The sequence below is a fragment of the Microcaecilia unicolor genome, chromosome 3, assembly GCF_901765095.1.
Source record: "Microcaecilia unicolor chromosome 3, aMicUni1.1, whole genome shotgun sequence".
NCBI lineage: Eukaryota > Metazoa > Chordata > Amphibia > Gymnophiona > Siphonopidae > Microcaecilia > Microcaecilia unicolor.
Window position 1 is genome coordinate 214,968,539 of NC_044033.1, and position 21,073 is coordinate 214,989,611.

Sequence of the window (21,073 nt, forward strand, 5' to 3'; positions counted from 1 at the left end):
TCACAACCCCCCCAACAACATTATCTTTTACACACTTTCCCCTTCCAGACATGCAGTTCATGTTTAATCTGGGATCTAAATGTAAATACGTAAATAAATAATAAATAATAGATAAATACAAACTGCAGTTCATGAGGGGCGGGCATTGCCCCCCAAACTAGGTTTGAACCTAATTCAGCCCCTCAAAATGACCACATTGCGATTTATAACAAATTACTACTCTACCTATGAAAAGTTATTCCGTTATACGTCTGTGTACATCCGTATGCTGCTCTAACTCCTTGTTTCAGACGCCGTAAAAAAGAAAGAAAAAAAGCACCGCTAAGACTTATGGGACTCGATACTAGAAGAAGCTACAGCCAAAAAAAATTATAGGGAGGTGGGAAATGTCCGGGGGGGGGGCTGGGTGGGAATGTCCTTGTGGGAATTGCCCGGTGGAAATTTCAGGGGGGCCGGGGGGGGGGGGGGGGGGGAATTGGTAGGTGGGAACTGACTGGGTGGGGACCTGCCCGATAACCTCATAATATGCTCTGTGAGCAAGAGTGAGGATTTTAAATTAATTTGAAACTGAACTGGTAGCAATTGATTTTTTAAACAAAGGAGTAATGTGGTCATACTTGAGAACCTTCCCAAGTAACCTCAGTCTAGTGTTCTGTACAGTTTGTAGATGTTTGATATTAATATACCCAGAATACCTTAATCTAACTCAGTTTGCGCTACTTCTGAAAAGGTGTGAGCAAAATCCAAATAAAAAATATAAGATGTACTCGCATAAACCATATTCCTGTAATCAAGTCATAAAATTGAAAAAGCGTGCAATAACATATGAAAAGCTTCTTCATTAAATATGTATTTACTGAACAAAGTTGGCACAGTAATAAAAAACCTTTTTTTTTAAATTAAAGATAATACTTGTTCATGAAAAGAGAGTCTACAATCAAAAAGTACTCCTAAATATTGAAGGCTGTCCACTTTTGGAATGGGTCTACCCAAGAGAATGGGTGTCAACAGAGGACGATTTTCCTGTCTTGTTAATTTTTTTTATTATTAGGATTTATTTACCACCTTTTTGAAGGAATTCACTCAAGTAAGAATAGACATGATCAATAGGCAATTACAGCAGTAAAAATATTCAAATAACAATACAAAATATGACATAGTATAATATTTACAATGTGAACACAATAGGTAATAGAATATTTTAATTGATAGTGAAGGGTAAAGCAAAGATGAAACATATAGAGAGTAAGAGAAGTTAGAAAGTAAGGTGACTGATTTAAAGAAAGTTGTACATGAGGTCAGAGAGATGGTTGAATATTATCTCAGCTAGGGTATGAGTGTTATCCAGCAAACTGTTTTATCAATATTTAAAACTAAACAGTTAAGCAAAATCTGTTGCATCCTACCACCAGTCAAGAAATGTGATCTGATCAGGGAAAATGTGGATCAGCACCAGAACTGGGAATCGTCCTTTTGACCGTTTTCTCCACAATGTAATTTTATTTTACTGTTATTGCTGCTAATTTGTAAATTATTTCCTTCTCTTTTTTTTTCAACGGAACTGCTAAATAAATTACTCTGACAACACAAGTAAAATTGTTGTGCCAATAAAGTTATCTGAATTTGTAATGCTGATGTGAAATGGAAGGCGTAGGGACTACAAATTGCATCACCCCAAGGCTACGTAACATTGAAAAGCCAGTCCTGTCCAAAAACGTCCCACCAGAAACCAGATGAGCTGACAGTGTCTCATAATACAAGAATCAGATGAATACAAGAATCAGATGAAAGGTTAAGACTTTTCCCAGCCATCGATTTAACCAGATTATCCAGCCAAACCCAGATTACAAAGACTCCTCTTCTCACAGATCCACAGAAATGTGAATTTACAACTGCTATCATTCCATTCTCCATTCCATCCTTTATCATATCGAAGCTGCACACAGTCCTCGTCCCTCTCCATAATTGTTAGGCTCATCTGTGTTCCAGAAACTGAAAAATAAAACCCCACAAAATCAACTTTTGATGATTTAAAATTGATAGGATTGGAGATGCCTACCACAATCTGGGTTTCAGCAAAGGGAGGGAGGTTAAGAGGCTCTGCCAAGGTCAAACAGTGAGTGATGGAGCAGCATGAGTTCTAGGTATCAGGACAGTGGCGTAGCCAAGGGTGGGCCCCCACTCACATTGGGCTCAGGCCCACCCAGTAGCAGCAACCTATGATGTGGCTGACAGGATCCTCAAGCCAAAAACTCCCAACAACTGTCCCTCCTGCATACCTTTTAAATAGCAGATCTTCGCCTGCAGCAAGCAGCAACTGATACATACTACTTGCACCGGCCCCACAGCCTTCCCTCTGACATATTCCCGCCTATGTGGAAACAGGAAGTTGCATCAGAGGGAAAGCTGTGGGGCCAATATGAGCAGCGTGTATTAGTTGCTGCTCGCTGCTGGTGAAAACCTGCTATTTAAAAGGTATGCGGGGAAGGGGGATGTTTGAGCGACCATATGGCATGCATGTGAGAGAGGGTGAGACCAAATCACTTGTGGGACAAGGCGAAGTTCTGCCCACCCATCGTAGGTCCAGGCCCACCCAAAATTGGGTGTCTGTCTACGCCCCTGTATCAGGAGTGGTTCAGCCAAGCCTAGAACTGGTAACCATTGGGACTGTAGGCAGTAGCTCCACTTTTCAGCCTGAGGGAGTTTTGACCTTTCATCCCTACAGCCTGTGCCCCCACCCTGCTGATCATCATACCAGAAATGATTAATGATGTGCTGAAATCGGATAAAGATTCACTGAACCTCTTTTTAACAAGGGTCATCAGAACACATATACTTAACATAACAAACCATAAAGTAACATAAGAATAGCCATACTGGACCAGACCAGTTGTCCAGCTAACCCAGTATCCTATTAAACAGTAGCCAATCCAGGTCACTAGGGGGCAAATCAGATACTTTTTTCTTCGCTCAACGTGTAATTAAACCCTGGAATTCGTATAAGTACATAAGTAATGCCACACTGGGAAAAGACCAATGGTCCATCAAACCCAGCATCCTGTCCACGACAGCGGCTAATCCAGGCTAAGGGCACCTGGCAAGCTTCCCAAACATAAAGGCGGTTAGCTTAGCGGGGTTTAAAAATGTTTGGACAGCTTGGTAAAAGAAAAGTCCATAGACCATTATTAAATGGACTTGGGGAAAATCCACTATTTCTGGGATAAGCAGCATAAATGTTTTGTACTTTTTTGGGATCTTGCCAAGTATTTGTGACCTGGATTGGCCACTGTTGGAAACCGGATGCTGGGCTTTAATGGACCTTTAGTCTGTCCCAGTGTGGCAATACTTATGTACTTATAAGTACCTGGCGGAAACCTGGCCACCGAAACCCCACAGTTTTAGTGAGAGCAGACGTACCTAAAGGACAGTGGAGACCCATCTACCCATTGCCAGACGCCTTCTGTATCCTTGTCACTCAGACCGATCCAGCTGTCTTTCGAATTAGTGCTGTTGGACAGAAAATACTGAAGCAAAGAAATTGAACACAACAGTTTGTCAAAATATCCTTTGGTCTTTCTGTAGCATCTGGATTGTACATACAGGAGCAAGATTTGCAAGATTAACAAAGAGGGAGAATGAAATCGGATTTAAGTGTCCCCAAGGAAATGAAACTTTTAGGGGAATAAGGGATCTTGTACAGCTGAGATGCTAAGATGGAGAGTTCTTTTACTATGAGTGTAGGCGACTATGCATGTAGAACGCGCATGAAATTAGAACTACCGCCTGGCTACGGTGTGCGCCGGGCGGTAATTATAATCTGTACGTGCGTCCAAAAAGTGTGGCAGAAAATAATTTCTATTTTCTACGACATGTACATAAGTGTTGCCATACTGGGAAAGACCAAAGGTCCATCAAGCCCAGCATCCTGTTTCCAACAGTGGCCAATCCAGGTCACAAATACCTGGCAAGCTCCCAAAAAAGTACAAAACATTCCATACTGCTAATCCCAGAAATAGTGGATTTTCCCCAAGCCCATTTAGGAAGCCGTCCAAACCTTTTTAAAACTCCGCTAAGCTAACCGCCTGCGCTAACCGGGCGGTAATCGACAGTGTACGTGCGCTGACGATTACCGCCGGTTAACGCGTGAGACTTTACCGCTCTGTGAATGGGTGGCGTAAGGTCTCAGGCCCAAAATGGGCACATGTTGATTTTTATTTTGCCGCACGTCCATTTTTGGCAAAAAAGCCCCTATATTTCTTTTTCGACAGTTTGCTTCAGTCCTGGTTTTTACCACTTTGTACGCCGAGACCGGTAAGGGTCAATATTCAAAGTGATTTAATTGGCCAGAAATGGCTTCGCTGGTTAAATCACTTGTGTGGTGCTCAGTGCTGCAGAATATCACAACAGACTGCTAAACTGCAAGCCGGTTTTTTGGTGTGGTCGGGGCAGAATCGGCAACTTGGATTGCGTAAGAGTCAATCATATTTTTGGGGCCCTTTTAGAAAGCAGCGGTAAGACCACCGCAGACTTAGCGAGTGGGAATCTGCAACTACCGCTGGGCCAACGCAGGTGCTGACGGTAGTTCCACCTCAGTGTGTGCCATTTTCGGCACTAGCAGGAATACTTGAAAAATATTTCTGCAGGGGGTTCTACCCTCCTTTCGCATTACCACACGGTAAGTGCAATCTTACCTCATGGCTGTTTCTTTTTTCATCCTTTTACCCGCTGCGGTAAAAAGGGCCTCAGCGCGCGGCAAATCCAGCTGCCGACGCTAGCGCAGGGCCGCTTTTACTGCAGCTTCGTAAAATTGCCCCTTTACGCAGTGTCAATTAGGGGCCCCTTTTACTAAGCCATGGTAAAAAGTGGCCTGCGGTAGTGTAGGCCCGTGTATTGGGCGCGCGCTGGGCCAGTTTTTATGGGACGGGAAAAGGGCCTGCGGTAAAGATAAAACCAGCACGCACCCAAAACTGACCTGAGCCCTCAATGCCACCCATTGATAGTGTTAAAGGCTCGCACGCTACACCCACAGTGATGGTTGGCGCCAATTGGCAATTACTGCAGAAACCAGCATGCATAGGAGGAAATAAATAATTCATCTAGGCATTATGAGCGCACCAAATCAAAAATTACCTCCAAGAGGACACACTGGCATGGCGGTAGTTTCATTTGGGCAAACGCTTCATGCGCATAGAGCCTACCCTGGCTTAGTAAAAGAGCCCCTTAGGTGGTTAAGTGCTAAATATTGCACTCAGCTGCATAAAAGAGTCATAGTAATGTAGTAGATGATGACAGAGAAAGACCTGTACGTTCCATCCAGTCTGCCCAACAAGATAAACTCATATGTACTACTTTATGTGTATGTATACCTGACCTTGATTTGTATCTGCCATTTTCAGGGCACAGACCATAGAAGTCTGCCCAGCACTAGCCCGCCTCCCAACCACTAGCCCGCCTCCCACCACAGGTGCTGCCGAGTCAGCCGCATAAAGCAGGATGTTCAGTGCCAGCTCAATATCTACTTCTTAGCTTTCATGTCTGAAAGAAACACAGGAGCTACAAGTAGAAAGGGAGGGGGGCATGCCAGGCCTGGATTAGACAATCTCAAATAAGGGTCTAACGGATAAGTGCTGGATTCTTTTCCTTTAATCTGGTTGTATAGCAACAGAAGTTGCTATAACTGTTGTCATATGTATCAGAAGAAGTTGCTATAATTATTGGGTTGTGTCAGCTATAAGTAGTGATGTGCCTCGGAATTCTGCAATTGTTAATTATAAGTGGAATAAATTAGATTAATACAGTTTTGAATATGAAGAAATAACTTTTTGAATCATGTTAGGTAGGAGGATTTTTGACAAATGATTATAAATGGGGGTCTGTGTGTGAGCATTAGTGGATTTGCTCCAAATGCTTCCCACCTGCTGGGATCTTTTCCTCAATTAAAAAAATATATATAAAAAATTTAATTATAAAATGTATAAAATTCATGAAAACGTTTTTGTTAAAAAAGTTTTCACCTTTTGGCTGGCTTTGTCCACTATTATCTAGATTATAGAATTGTCAGGGTCGATGTTCAGCCGCTGGCGGTGAGTGTGTTTTAGCTGCCACCAGTGTTATGCCTCGATTTTCAATGCCAGGCCATGTCCACGCGGCATTGAATAATCAGTTTAGGCAGCCAGCTATTTCTTATGCGGTTAAGTTGCCTAAACAACAACGGACTGTTCCATAAAATGTAGTGAAACTAAAAATCAAAAATCGTGGAAACCCTACCCATCCAAATAACAATTACATCAGGTGACAACAAACACTGTTCCTCAAACAGGAAACACTTTTTTTTCAGGAACTTTTTTTATATTTGAGGAATTCTTTTATTGGTTTAAAAAGGAGGAAAAAAAAGCCTCAGCAGTCAAAGGTACTAGCCATCGGCCTGACATAATCCACTTGATTTTTCAAAAGCCGAGGCTCTGGCAATTTGCAGGTCATGATGTCAGAGGAATGACTGTTGCATGTTAAAAAAAAAAAAAGCAGTATCCCCTGAAGAAGCCTGTCAGGGTGAAATGGGTCCCGTTGGAAGCTTAAGTTAAGTGCTTCATTTACACATTCTCTGTGACAATATTTGGCAAGTTAAAGAAACGTTTGTTAACAGTGACTGAACTTAATGTTTAAGTACGATGTTGTAGAAGATTCTCATTGCCTTTAAAGGGTGAAACTGTTCAAGAAGAAGAAATTAAACTGAATTAAACAAGTAAGATTGAACTGAAAATAGTTTGGAGGTTTTTTTATGCAGTCAAGTGCAATATTAAGCACTTAACTGCATAAGCACATCACGTAAAGATAGGACTGACTTTTATGCGGTCCAATTTAACCGCTAAACTTAGGTGGTCAAGTGCATAAGAGCCCCAGACCACCCACAAAAAAGCCAGCTTTGAGTTTAGTGGTCTGTGACAATATTCAGTGACTCTAACCGTTAAGGGCTTCTGAATATCAGTGGATAGCCCTGAATAGTGATTTAATTGTCCAGGAGCCATTTCTGGCCAGTTAAATCGCTTTGAATATCGACCCCACCCTTATGCTCATAAATGTATGTGCATAAGAGGCCTGCACAAATAGGAATCTTAACTTTACATGCATAAGTTAGTATCTACATGGACAGGGCAACTGAGTAATGTTAAGCAGTGTTACGGACTCTGTTGTATCTCTAAGAGCAGGACATATTTACTGTAATATTAAAGGGCCGTACTAAAACTGCATTGAAAGGAACAAATACGTTATTCGCCATTGGTACTTATACCAATCTACATGTGTCTTAACCTCAGCATACTCTCAGGGTTACCTCCTCTCATTACAGATGTAAATATGCATCGTCAAACAACGTGCATCCTTTATTCTAGCTTCAGCCCCTAACAGCCCTATCTATTTCCATCTTCAACCCAACTCAATCTTTCAGTCTCAACTCCAACTCCTCCAACAGCAAACCACCCCTTATTCCAACCTCAACTCCAACTCATTCCTTTCTTCGAACCTCCTCCCTTCCAATAACAGCTTAATCCCTTAGGCCAACTCAAACTCTTCCCATTCTCAATGCAACCCTATCTTTCAGCTTTCACCCCAACCCCTTCCAACTGCATCCAATCCTATTTTCCAACCCCAACCCTTTACATCCCAAATGTAACCCTTTCTTCCAACCCAAATCCCTTCCAACTGTACCATCCTATCTCCCAACTCTAATTTCTATCCAAACCATCCTTTTCTTCCAACTCCAGCACTTTCTAAATGCAACCCAATTCCTTCTTTCAAACCTTTCCATCCCCAATTAACTCCTTTTGTTCGAAAATTTATTTCCAGGCCTATCTTCCAATGCATTACTCCTGATAACTGGCTGTTTGGATTAAGCTTCAGTACTCTACCCCTCCCCCCTTCAATTCTGGCAACATCCAACTCATATAGGGAAAACCCAAGCCTTCTTCTCTAGGCTATAAGGCCCCATACCAGCACACAGCAAAACAACCTGTTCTTCTAGGCTGTTAATAATAGCAAGGTGGGAATTGCTCTCAGCGCAGGATATTCTCGCACCTTCCCAGTCTTTGGCTGTTGTTGAGAACTTGTAGCAGGATCCCCTAAACAACAACCAGCCAAGGGGGCATTCCTGGCAGATGGATCTTGAAGCACACGCCTGGCAGATGGATCCTGAAAGGTAAAATATGGGTCATCAGAACACATCCTGAAAATGGCAATGGGGTGGAAACATCTTACTCCTTATAGCATTACTTTGACTTGGGCGTAGGTGGGGAATTCATGCTACAAAGCTTGAGTGGATTCTAGACCCTGAACATAGTCCTTATTCCCATCCTTCATATTAATCCTAAATTTTACTTTGTCAAGCCAGATCAGTCCAGACACTATCCCTCCAGCAGATGGAGACAGAGAACTGGTTTCACTTACATCATCCCATGCAGCAGCATGCTTAACATTCTCTATTTCTAGCAGATGGTAAGATGGTACCCATGCAGCCTTGACTGGTGGGGCAAAAGAACAATGCAATAGTGAAATCCGGGACAAGTGTCTTGGGGCTGATTTTGCACCTTGAATTGTGTTCAGTTCTGGTTGCCGCATCTCAAAAAGAGATAGTGGAATTAGAAAAGGTGCAGAGAAAGGCGACGAAAATGATAAAGGGGATGGGACGACTTCCCTATGAGGAAAGCTAAAGTGGCTAGCCTGCTTATAATCGAAAGAGAAAAAACGCCTATATTGCGACCCAAATCGGGAGGTGGGCGTCTTTCTCCCGTGGGCGCCCAAATCGGTATAATAGAAAGCCGACTTTGGGCGTTTCCAACTGCAATCCGTTGCGGAAATGGGTAAGTTGATGGGCGCGTGTCGGAGGCGTGGTGAAGGCGGAACTGGGGCGTGGTTATCGGCCGAGGACAGAGGGGCGTCTTTAGCTGATAATCGAAAAAAAAAAAGGCGTTTTACCGTGATTTTGGGTCACTTTTGTGGACCCTTTTTTTTCACGAACAAGTCCCAAAAAAGTGCCCCAACTGACCAGATGACCACTGGAGGGAATCGGGGATCACCTCCCCGGACTCCCCCAGTGGTCACTAACCCCCTCCCACAAAAAAAAACCCCACTTTAAAAACTTTTTTTCCAGCCTCTATGCCAGCCTCAAATGCCGTACCTACCTCCATGACAGCAGAATGTGTTCTATCCTCTGACAGCCTTTCCCTGGTTCTGATGTGGCTCTCGGGTGAGTGTGACACCTTTTCTGTTATGCGCACTGCAGAGTCACATCAGCAATGCATTGTGGTGGGTGTAGGGTATTGGGCTCCGTGATTCCACTAGCTTGTGGCAAATGCTCATGATGTTGGTAGTTGGTAGGCTCTACTTCCATGGTGCTTTTCCCCCTGCTTACTGGGTCAGAATGTGCCCTGTTTGTTTCCGGTAGTCCATGAAGTAGTGGCCATTTTTGTAAGACAGTTTTAGATCCCTTTCACGTGTTAGCCACGTTACAGAACTTAGTTCTTACCTTGAATGTGGCTGAAAGAGGGCATTGTACACCATTCTGCCAGCTCGGACCTACTGCTAATCTCAGTACCAGGGAGACTCGTTGCCAGTGGGGCACAACCTCTGATCTGCAGTTAACTGTGAGTAAGCGTGCTTATTCCAATAAAGGACGTTTTCGGAGAGATTAGTCTTCAGGTGTCAACTGGTGTGCCAATGTTATATAGCAGCAACAAGTCCTAGAGGCCTGCGTGTATGCAGGTCCCTGGAGCACTTTTAGTGGGTACCGCAGTGCACTTCAGCCAGGTGGATCCAGGCCCATCCCCCCTACCTGTAACACTTGTGCTGGTAAATGGGAGGTCTCCAAAACCCACTGTACCCACATGTAGGTGCCCCCTTCACCCCTAAGAGCTATGGTAGTGTTGTACATTTGTGGGTAGTGGGTTTTGGGGGAGGGGAGTTGGGTGCTCAGCACCCGTGGTAAGGAGCTATGCATGTGGGAGCATTGTCTGAAGTCCACCGCACTGACCTCTAGGGTGCCCAGTTGGTGTCCTGGCTGTCAGTCAGGGGGGGCGAGTGTACTATGAATCGTAGCCCCTCCCATGAACAAATGGCTTGGATTAGGACGTTTTTGAGCTGGGCGTTTTTAGTTTCCATTATCGCTAAAAAAAAACAAACGCCCAGCTGAAAAACGTCCATTTTTTCGAAAATACTGTCTGTCCCGCCTCTTCACGTACCCGTTTTCGGACATAGACGCCCATGGAGATAGGCGTTCGCTTTCGATTATGCCCCTCCACGGCTCTTAAGCTTGGAGAAAAGACGGCTGAGGGGAGATATGATAGAGGTCTATAAAATAATGAGCGGAGTCGAACGGGTAGACGTGAATCATTTTGTTTACTTTTTCCAAAAATACTAGGGGCATGCGATGAAGCTACAAGTAGTAAATTTAAAACGAATCGGAGAAAATGTTTCTTCACTCAACGTGTGATTAAACTCTGGAATTCATTGCCAGAGAATGTGGTAAAGGCGGTTAGCTTAGCGGGGTTTAAAAAAATGTTTGGCCGGCTTCCTAAAGGAAAAGTCCATAAACCATTATTAAACTGGACTTGGGGACAATCCATTATTTCTGGTATAAGCAGTATAAAATGTTTTGTAATTATTTGGGATCTTGCCAGGTATTTGTGACCTGGATTTGCCACTGCTGGAAACAGGATGCTGGGCTTGATGGACCTTTGGTCTGTCCAGTGTGCAATACTTATGTACTTATGTAGCTACCTAGGGGTCTTTCTAAGAGGTAGTTGATTAAAGGTCCTACGCCAGGGAAAGTGGAAGGGATCGATGGGAGGCTTGCAGTCACTCCAGATGGGCCATCTTCTCTTCCCCCTCCTCTTTTCTTCCTCTCCCCAACCATAACTTCTGAATAGGAGGAAATAATCTGAGGGTAGATTATGGGGGAGTTTGAAGATCCTCAGAGATTGTGTTGCAGGGACGCCTTGGAAAGCAGAGGATGTGCAGGAAGCATTTATTTTAATTTACTGTAAAAACCTACATTTTGCCTTTTTACTTTTCAAATTACAACAGGAATAAAAATGTAACAGTTTAATATATTAAATATACAATAATTACAAGAAAATATATACAAACAATACAAAATAACAAAACCTACACAAACAAACAGTAGCTTTCTAGCACATATATGCCGAAGAATAGCTTAGTGGTTAGTGCAGTGGACTTTGATCATGGGGAAGTGGGTTCAATTCACACTACAGCTCCTTGTGACTCTGGGCAAGTCACTTAACCCTCCATTTCCCCAGGTACAAATAAGTACCTGTATATACTATGCAAAATATTTTGAATGTAGTTGCAAAAACCACAGAAAGGCGGTAAATCATTTCCTATTTCCTTCCCTTTTGATTTCTCTGAACAGCCAAATTTTCAGAACGCATGGAAACTGTAAACAACTAAGGATGCTATAGGGGAGAGGAACAGGCTACTGTTCCATCAGAGTGGTGATGCTGGTGGATATCTTTCCACTTTGTCTGCAATAGTATCGGCATGGTCTCCTGTTTCAGGACTGAGATTGGAGTGCTGGCCATTTTGTGCACCTTGCACAGTGTGCTACATGCCCTGACCTCTCCAAGACTGCTCCATGACTGCTCATGTTCTTCGGTCTGCAGGACTTTCAACATCTATCACACCAGTGAAGGGAATATCAAGAGAGTGTTTGGGGGGGGGGGGGGGGGGCTCCTGCTGATTTCTCCTAGAGTTGTGAATTGGAGACACTAGGCCTTTAGTACAATGGATCAGGGTTCTAAAACTGGACTCTTCCTGAGAAAAGTCCACCTCCTCAAGGACAGGCCTGAGAACCTGGAGAGGTCTGTAGGGAAGTAAATCCTAAGTGCGATGAAGAGCAGTATCTATTCTTCAGGGTTCTCAGCAGGTCCCCCTAACTGAGGATTAAGTGGTACAGGACAACCAGAGATTACCCCTGGAAAGGGACAGAATCTACAGTGGACCTTCTGTGCTGAAAGGACCTTTTGCCCTTCTTGATTTCTCAAGCCTTAGAGGTGCTGGGATAGTGGAGGTTCTTGCAGAGAAAGAGAAAAAGCCTCTAGGGTAACTACCTTTGAGGGGTATTTAAAAGCGTGTGAAGGCCTTCCATCTTTAGAAGGCTGCTTTGGAATAGGTAAGCAAGAGTGAAATACCCCAGACACACCAGCTTGAAGGTAGGTAAGGCAACGAGTAAGCCTTATCTTATTCCTAGATAGGAGAGAAAGAAATTAATGGATCGAAAGTGAATGCCCTGGCTGGTATCAATGGTATTATGGGACCAGAGACTGACTGGATTCAATGACTTTTGGAAAGAGGCAGGGTAATAGCAGCAGGAACGTCTATAACTAGAATCAGATAGATGCTTCATATAATGTGATATCAGGGCATCAGTGCAGAATACGACCAAATTGGTTACAGCTACAGCCTGCTTACATCTATGAAATTGGAGATTCTTCATCAGGGGAATCATGGTAGTGGTGCAGAGTCAAAAAGGGGATGTGAAAAGGGTGGGACATGGGCAGATCGGGGCATTCCTTTAAGTTACGCACGTAGTTATAGAATAAGGGGGTCGTCACCTAATTTAGGCACAAACTGTTCTATAACGTTAATGCATATCAGTTCAGTTGGAAGTAGCAGATAAGTGGAACTAGAATTTTGGAATAACGGTTCTCATCCCACTATTAGTGTATATGATATTTATATACACTTTTGATACTTTGTACCCCTGATGCAGCCTGAGGGCGAAACGTGGCCACGTCGGGTATTGTTCCAATAAATGCATTTGATTCCAATTCTGACCTGGAAGCAAACAGAAGCAGATCAATCAAGATGTAGTGTACAGCTTTATTCTAAAAAAAAAGCATGAAACAGGGACCAGATTAGATGTCTTCAGCCTGCTAAGTGGATTGAGCTAGTTTTGGAGGAACGCATTATGCTGGTTTTTTTTGCTCCGTTGTGAACCTGTTTCGTTTTCAAGCCCGTGACGCAACCCTAGTGGGTGAAACACAGTCTGTGTCGGGCGTTTTTTTAGAATAAAGTTGTACACTACACCTTGATTGATCTGCTTCTGTTTGCTTCCACGTTGGATTTTGCGGATCATCTGCCTTCTTGTTTCTTGGGCCAATTCTGACTTGGACATTCTTTTGAAAATGCCCCTCCGTGTTTATAGATTAGCACTAAGTGCAGTTACACCCATAACTGCAAATTGGTTCCACTTAACACCATTTAAGGGTCATTACTGGAAGTTAAAGCCAATTAGTGCCTACTTAAACAATTAAGTTAGGCGCTATTCTATAACTTGGGCTTACAATTTTGCGCACTAGTTGCAAAATTTGGTGCCCATGTTTATAGAATTAGAGGATGGTCCCCCATCTTACATAGAAAATACACATCTAGGTTAAAAAAAATTCCCTATCATCTTTTACACCAGTTCAGAAGCACGTACAGATTTTTTAAAAAAAGTGATCATTTAGGCCAATTCTACTTAATCTCACAAGGTTCATTTCTGTCTTGAAACCCCCTCCCCCCCACATACACATTATTGCAGCCTCATTACTTAATTGGTGACATATATATTTGGCGGACTTGTGAAATGGGCTGGTTACACGAGAAAGTACCAGCACTCACACGTGGATGATACGTGAATCACCACGTCTACATGGAAGATGCCAGGTCAATAACAAAATGGCTGCACCAGATCCCTGTGCTGGAAAATACATAGGTCTGAACAACCCAAACACAGAAACTGGGATTTAAATTAGTTCATGCTAAACTGGGGGAAACTATATATATATAATACTGAACAGCCCACAGTTGACTGTTGAAATATATAAATGTAAACAAAATTAATTAAATTTCATAATTAAATTTCGAAGTGCTCATACTACTGAGAGACTGTTACCGATCAACAAGATCACTTATATCACTCTCTCTCCATGCTGTAATCATTGCACTAACGATACAAGACAGCATTTTCACATCCAAGATGCTAGAAATCAATCCTTTACTAGACCTTTTGGCCTACATCAGGAGTCTAAAGAACAAGTACAAAGCACTGCTTACAAGACTAACAGAAGGTATCAGTGGCACATATTTACTTGGTTCAAATCCTATTTGAGTGGAGTGGAGGAGTGGCCTATTGGTTAGGGTGGTGGACTTTGCTCCTGAGGAACTGAGTTCAATTCCCACTTCAGGCACAGGCAGCTCCTTGTGACTCTGGGCAAGTCACTTAACCCTCCATTGCCCCATGTAAGTTGCATTGAGCCTTCCATGAGTGGGAAAGCATGGGGTACAAATGTAACAAAAATAAAAAAAATTGTCAGATAAACAACAATCACTGTTCAGAAACAGCACATCATTTCCTTGGGTACTGAACTGTGGGGTGCCACAGGGATCCATATTGTCTTCCATTTCATTTAATATCTACCTGAAGCCTCTAGCTTTGGTCAACAAAATTCTACATCTATGCTGATGATGTGCAACTACTCATACCCGTTGACCAAGATCTACCCACAGCTCTGAGTAAACTGACTGCCTGCCTAATTGCAACTCAGGAATGGGCAAACAACAACAAACTTTGCCTGAACCCAAATAAAACATAGATTTTTTGGGATACCAAATACAAGTGGAGAAATACCCGACTTCAAAATACCTATGAACTCCCCCTAAAATCACAGGTTAGCAATCTTGGGATACTGCTAGACTCATCACCCAATCTGATCCCGCAAATTCAAACAACTTTTAAACACTGTCTCTATCACCTACAGCAGCTATGAAATCTCTCTCCATATATTGAAAAACCGAGTCTGACCACAGTAGTCTATGCTATGATAACATCACGACTAGACTACTGCAATGTCCTGTACACTGGTCAAACCAAAAGGAGTTTGTACCAGCTCCAGCTAATTCAGAATGGTGCAGCAGGACTGATAGGCTACAATAGGCGTGACCACATCACACCCTTCCTTCAAAAACTACACTGGTTACCAGTACCTTACAGGGCTAAATTTAAAACTCTCTGTTTGATTTTCAAGGTCCTCAGACAAAATAGGCCAGAGTACTTAAAGACTAAGTTAGCCCTTTACATACCTTTAAGACCTCTAAGGTCCTCTCAAGGATCATCAGTATCATCAAAAGAAATTGTAACATGTGATACCCCCAGTGAGCCTTCTCAGAGTAGCCCCCACACTTTGGAATTTTCCCAGAGGAGCTACGAGTAACTCGAGACTACCTCTATTTCAGGAAGCAGGTGAAAGCCTAGCTCTTCTCTCAAGTCTTTAATATGTGGGGTGACTGACTGTACACTCATTCTGCACTTAGACTAGCTTGCGACACACACTGTAACTTAGATCAGTTCCTTATCTCTTGCTTAACTATACAAAGAACTTGCCTTGAGTTTAGCCAACCATCAAATTATCCCAACTGACTCTGTACCGACCGTGCACCTTGTTCCCATCATATATCTGCTCTTGGTCCCTGAGCTATATGGAAGGCCATATTGTAGAAAATCTTTAGCATCATATCTATGTTAGTTGAATATTCTAATGCATGTTTATTAGGTTTGCCATTAGTATTATGCTAACATTGTATTATAGCTCTGCTATTTGAATTCCAGTGCTGTTAAATGTATATTTTTTTATACTGTTTCACGATAGTTTTCAAGTTTACCTCATTTATTGTATTTAGTTTATTCTTGGTTATTTTACTATTGTTATGCTATTAACAAAATTGTAAATTTTATGTTAAATTGTACCTGCTGTACACCGCCTTGGGTGAATCTGTTCACAAAGGCGGTTAATAAATCCCAATAAAAATAAAAAACAATAATAAATAAATAAGAACCAAAACATATAAAATCCACACTCACTGTTCAGTTATCATCAACACATCCACTTATGAATTCTCAATCCTAAAATCTCACCACACATACCTTTAATCACAGAAAAATGTATACCATATGTTTTTCGTTATTATATTTGCCCTTTAGTTTCCCGTTGTTTTCCTTCCAATGTTTCAATGTTCTTTTCCATTGATATACTCCTTAACGATACTTAGATTTTGTCTCGTATAACTCTTCACAATGTAATCCATAACCGAATTGTAACAAACTGTATTTCCATCATTCATAATGTATTGTAAGCCACACTGAGCCCGCAAAAAGGTGGGAAAATGTGGGATACAAATGCAATAAATAAATAAATAAATAAATAAATCAAATCACAAACAAACCAAAAATGTATAACAAATGTATATTAGCTTGAACAGTACACATATAAATTGAATACAATCAAAATATCAAAATAACAATTATATTAGTGCTTTGTATTTGTTCTTTAGACTCCTGATGCAGGCATGGCCCGTGTCGAGCCTAGCATAAACCTTCAATAATGGATTGATTTTTGTGCACCTTGAATGTGAAAATTTTGTCCTTTTCCTGATAGAGATCCATGGAGGATTGTTTTCTGGGGTTTTTTTTTTTCCCCGTAATCATTGCACTTCCATATACCAATTCCTTTTCAAAAAAAGATTTCAAAATTATCAAATATTTGTATCGGTGTAAAACATGAAAAACGAAATGTACTGAATTGAGCGTGTCCTGGCCTGGATGTCTCAATTCTCATCTCTATGATGTATCTAAAACTGGGTTTCATATGTTTGTATTATATTTATCCTGATGTTTTTACCTACGGTTTCCTTCAGTTCTTCTAAGGACTTGTCAATCCTGGATAGATCCTTCTGTTTCACTTCAGCCAAGTCCAAATACCCTAGAGACAGAGATTCATTTTCATACTAATATTCAGCAAGCTTGGGAATTGGATACAGTGGCTGTACCTTAAGCTTATAAGATGAAATTGTCAGCGGGAAATGACCCTATACTTTCAGAGAGACATAAAAAGTCTTCCACATTTGTGACCCGCTGAGCGAAAAGATACCAAAGCGGGTTATTTACACTTATTAATACTACAAGATAGAGGAATCAATTGCATAATCCTACAAAATTTCAGCCTCGGGTATGGACTAATGACGTCTTCAAAAAATGAGAAACGTTTATAAATAAAAACAAAAGTAGTTTTTTTTTTTTTGAAAATTGCATTTGAAATATCAAACTAAAACTCGTATCTCGTAATCCATAGGAATTATGGAAAAAACATTTTCTACTGACTCTAGCAGCGGCGTAGCCAGACTGGTTATTTTGGGTGGCCTTCCAAACCACCCCTGTCCTGCAAATCTCTCCCTCTCCTTCCACACTATTTTGAATTAGGTGGGGTACAGTTTTTGAAACAATGATGATTTTCCCACAGTCGACAAATCAAACCAAAGAAGTGGAGAAAGCCAACCAAATGTTCAGGATGACCAAAGTTTATCTTCAAATAATGCTGATAGATAACCCAAACGGGCTATGTTTCGACAACACAGTCTTCGTCAGGGGTATCTTTCAAATCAAGCCAAACATAGTACCGTGTTGAGTCATCCTTTAATAAGGGGTCCTTTTTACTAAGGTGCGCTGAAAATGGCTGTCTAGTACAGGCGCATGTTTTGGGCACGCATATCCATTTCAGTGCGCCTGTAAAAAAGGCCTTTTAAATTTTTTGAACAAAAATGGACGTGAGGCAAAATAAAAATTGGCACGCGCCCATTTTGGGTCTGAGACCTTACCGCCACCCATTGATTTAGCGGTAAGGTCTCATGCAGTAACCGTGCGGTAATCATCTATGCGTGCAGAATGACAATTACCGCCCGGCTTCCACTGAGGTGCAGGACGGTACTCACGTCCTATCTTTTATGATTAATTTGGTTCATGCTGTTTTTTACTGTACTTTGGAAGATTCATGATTTCAGACTTTCGTACATTTGTCATCTCGACTTGTAAAGAACAGTGTAGCCCCTGACGCAGTCCAGTTGGGTGAAACACGGCCAATGTCGGGCTGATTGAATATTTGTTGTCATTTAATAAATCATTTTTTTTATTGATCTGCTTTTTTGTCCTATTTTTTGAAGAGCCTGATTCTGTTCTCACTCTTCGTTCCTGTTGTCAGCAATCCTGTCTAGGGTTGGTAGAGATCAAAAGCTTGGAGCCTCTATGTCTGGCTTCCTTTGTTCTTAGAGAGCCCTCCCAGATGGAACAAAAGGTATGTTAATCATGGAGTAATGAGAAACAAAAGGGCTATGGGCCTCGAGCACCATTTGGTCCATTTTGCCATCCTCCATGATCCCTGAGGGAGGGTAGTTCTCAGAGGTCAGAAGCTGGTTTAATATTACTCTATATTAATTGTAAGTATGTCCAGCCATCCTGATACCGGTTAAATAGTTTTAAATATCGCTGGACTCTCCCTAATTGTAGAAATTTGCATGCCCACCAGGGGCGTATCTGGCCTCCGGCGGTAGGGGGGGGCCAGAGCCAGAGGAGGGGGCAGACGTCAGACTCCGAACTGGATTCAGATGCTTTCAACTCCAGCATGTTGGCCACGGTGGGGAAGAATTTGCAAGTTGTCACCACGGGTTGGCTGGCGGGGGTTGGGGTCCCCCGCCAGCCGAAGAAATATTTTTTAAACGCAGAGTAAGCGGACGCAAAAGTAAGAAACGGCAGCGGGGGAGGGCTGGCGGCGGAGGGGGCCAGGGCGAAATCTGTGGGGGCCCAGGCCCCTGTGGCCCCACGCATACGCCCCTGTGCTGTGCCCAACTTCATGCTTAGTGCTCAAAGTTACACGGACAAGTATAAAATAATATCAGTTGTGTACGTGACTTAATGACATAATTAAATGCTAATTGGGCTTAACAATCAATAATTGGCACTAATTACTTAGTAACTTCTAAGCTCAATTCTGTAGCATAAAATTGCAAGGGGTGTGGTCCTGGGTGGAGCAAGGGCAGGTCATGGGCGTGCCTAGCACTTATTCATGCGGTTTTATACATGCAGATAGATGCACCATTATACCAGTCGTTTGGTTGGCAGAATTGCTGATATAGACTTTGCGCTGAGTGCTAAGCACACGCCCGTTTTAATAAATTCCAATTAGCACCAAAATGGCTTCTTAAGATCCCAATTATCGCGCTAATTGGCTCGTTATTCAATTACATTGCATGTGCAATTTTTACCGTCCTTTACAGAATTTAGGGGATAGCGGATACTGCTAATCTGAATATGAGCTTTTATTTAAGCCCCCAGTTCAGTCCCCTTCATTCACCTGCCTTGCATTAGGCCCCCCTTTTCAGCTCCAGCCCCGTTCTCTCACCTACCCTACTTTTCAGCCCCAGACCCATTCTGCCCCTGCCACAGGCATGGCCCCATTCTCCCTCCTGCCCCATTCTCAGACCCTAGCTCCAGCCCATTCTCCCTCTGAGCCCCCCTAACCCAGTCACTTCACTGGCTTCCTATCCATTTCCGCATACAGTTCAAACTCCTCTTATTGATCTATAAGTGCATTCACTCTGTAGCTCCTCAGTACCTCTCCACTCTCATCTCTCCCTACATTCTTCCCCGTAACTCCATTCACTGGGTAAATCTCTCTTCTCTGCACCCTTCTCCTCCACTGCTAACTCCAGACTCCGTTCCTTTTATCTTGCTGCACCATATGCCTGGAATAGACTTCCTGAGCCGGTATGTCAAGCTCCATCTCTGTCTTCAAATCTAAGCTAAAAGCCCACCTTTTTGATACTGCTTTTAACTCCTAACCCTTATTCACTTGTTCAGAACCCTTATTTTATCATCCTCACTTTAATATTCCCTTATCTCTTATTTGTCCTGTTTGTGTCCTCATTAGACTGTAAGCTCTGTCGAGCAGGGACTGTCTTTCATGTTCAAGTGTACAGCGCTGCATACGTCTAGTAGCGCTATAGAAATGATAAGTAGCAGTAGTAGTAATAGTAGTCCCCTTCTCCCATCTGAGCCCCCCGATCCAGTCCCCATCTGCCTACCCTCGGCTCCCTCAACAGCCCCTTTCTCTCTACCGCTACCTTGACCCCCTGCATTTTAAGCATCTCTCGATCAGCAGCGCAACACCTCACATCTGCCTGTAAAAGTGGAGGAGTGGCCTAGTGGTTAAAGCACTAGTCTTGTAATCCAGAGGTGACCAGTTCAAATCCCACTGCTGCTCCTTGTGATCCTGGGCAAGTCACTTAACTCTCCATTGCCTCAGGTACAAACTTAGATTGTGAGCCCTCCTCAGACAGAGAAATATCCAGCGTACCTGAATGTAACTCACCTTGAGCTACTACTGAAAAAGGTGTGAGCAAAATCCAAATAAATAAATACAGAATTATTCCCACTGCATATTGATTTCCACCTAACTTTTATCTGGAGTTGGCACAGAGGGCCAGCCCTACCAATCAAAGACTGTGTTTTTTGCATACGCCTCCACTGTTCATCCCCTACTGACCTGCAGATAAGATTCTGCAGCAAGTCTCTCTGCATATCCCTCCACAGACACCACTCCCCATCACCACACCGACATGCACAGCCACCTTCTTTACCCCTTTTATCAGGAGTGGCCACCCTCCTTACTCCTTCACATCCGGCTCTATTTAGGAAACCATCATGCAGGCTGTTTCTCTGGAGGTTGAAATCCTCAGTGTGGGTCAATTTTTTCTTTCCAGGAATCTCTTGTAGTTTTTTTTTTTTAACTTTCTACCACTGGCTAAAATGTGACGGCCTGAAGACTGAATTTAGTTTCCCTGGTACACAGTTACTTCTCCTTTCAAGATGATTGTGTCATACTTACACTTTATCATGATTGGGAGAGAGACGAAAAGCCACAGGAGTGAGATCCCCAACAGGAAACAGATGAGGAGGAACTTATAACTGCAAACCCTTTCTTCCTGGAGAATGATTCCTGAAAATATCTGAAATCAAGAAGTAGAGAAAATATCTAGAAAAGAGCAGAAATATCTGAGGGGCGATCCAAAGTCTTTTACTGTGTGATATAATCAGATAGAAAGGGTAGAAACTCCTAAGAATCATCTTAAGTTTTTGTTTCGGTGGAATGTGTAACAGTGGTATTTATTCTCTACAGGGTAGTGGCGTAGCCAAGGG

General features: G+C 42.6%; 1 protein-coding gene across 1 annotated transcript; it reads right to left on the reverse strand.

Annotated features, from left to right (window-relative positions):
- Positions 1–1,925: 1,925 nt before the first annotated feature.
- On the reverse strand, positions 1,926–20,842 carry LOC115464351 (low affinity immunoglobulin epsilon Fc receptor-like). The gene is made up of 5 exons (XM_030194739.1): positions 20,763–20,842; positions 16,728–16,808; positions 8,006–8,184; positions 3,418–3,524; positions 1,926–1,992 (listed from the first exon to the last, which is right to left on the reverse strand). Exons 1-5 carry the CDS (start codon positions 20,770–20,772, stop codon positions 1,926–1,928), a joined length of 444 nt encoding a protein of 147 aa, XP_030050599.1. The 5' UTR covers positions 20,773–20,842.
- Between the last annotated feature and the right edge of the window lie 231 nt (positions 20,843–21,073).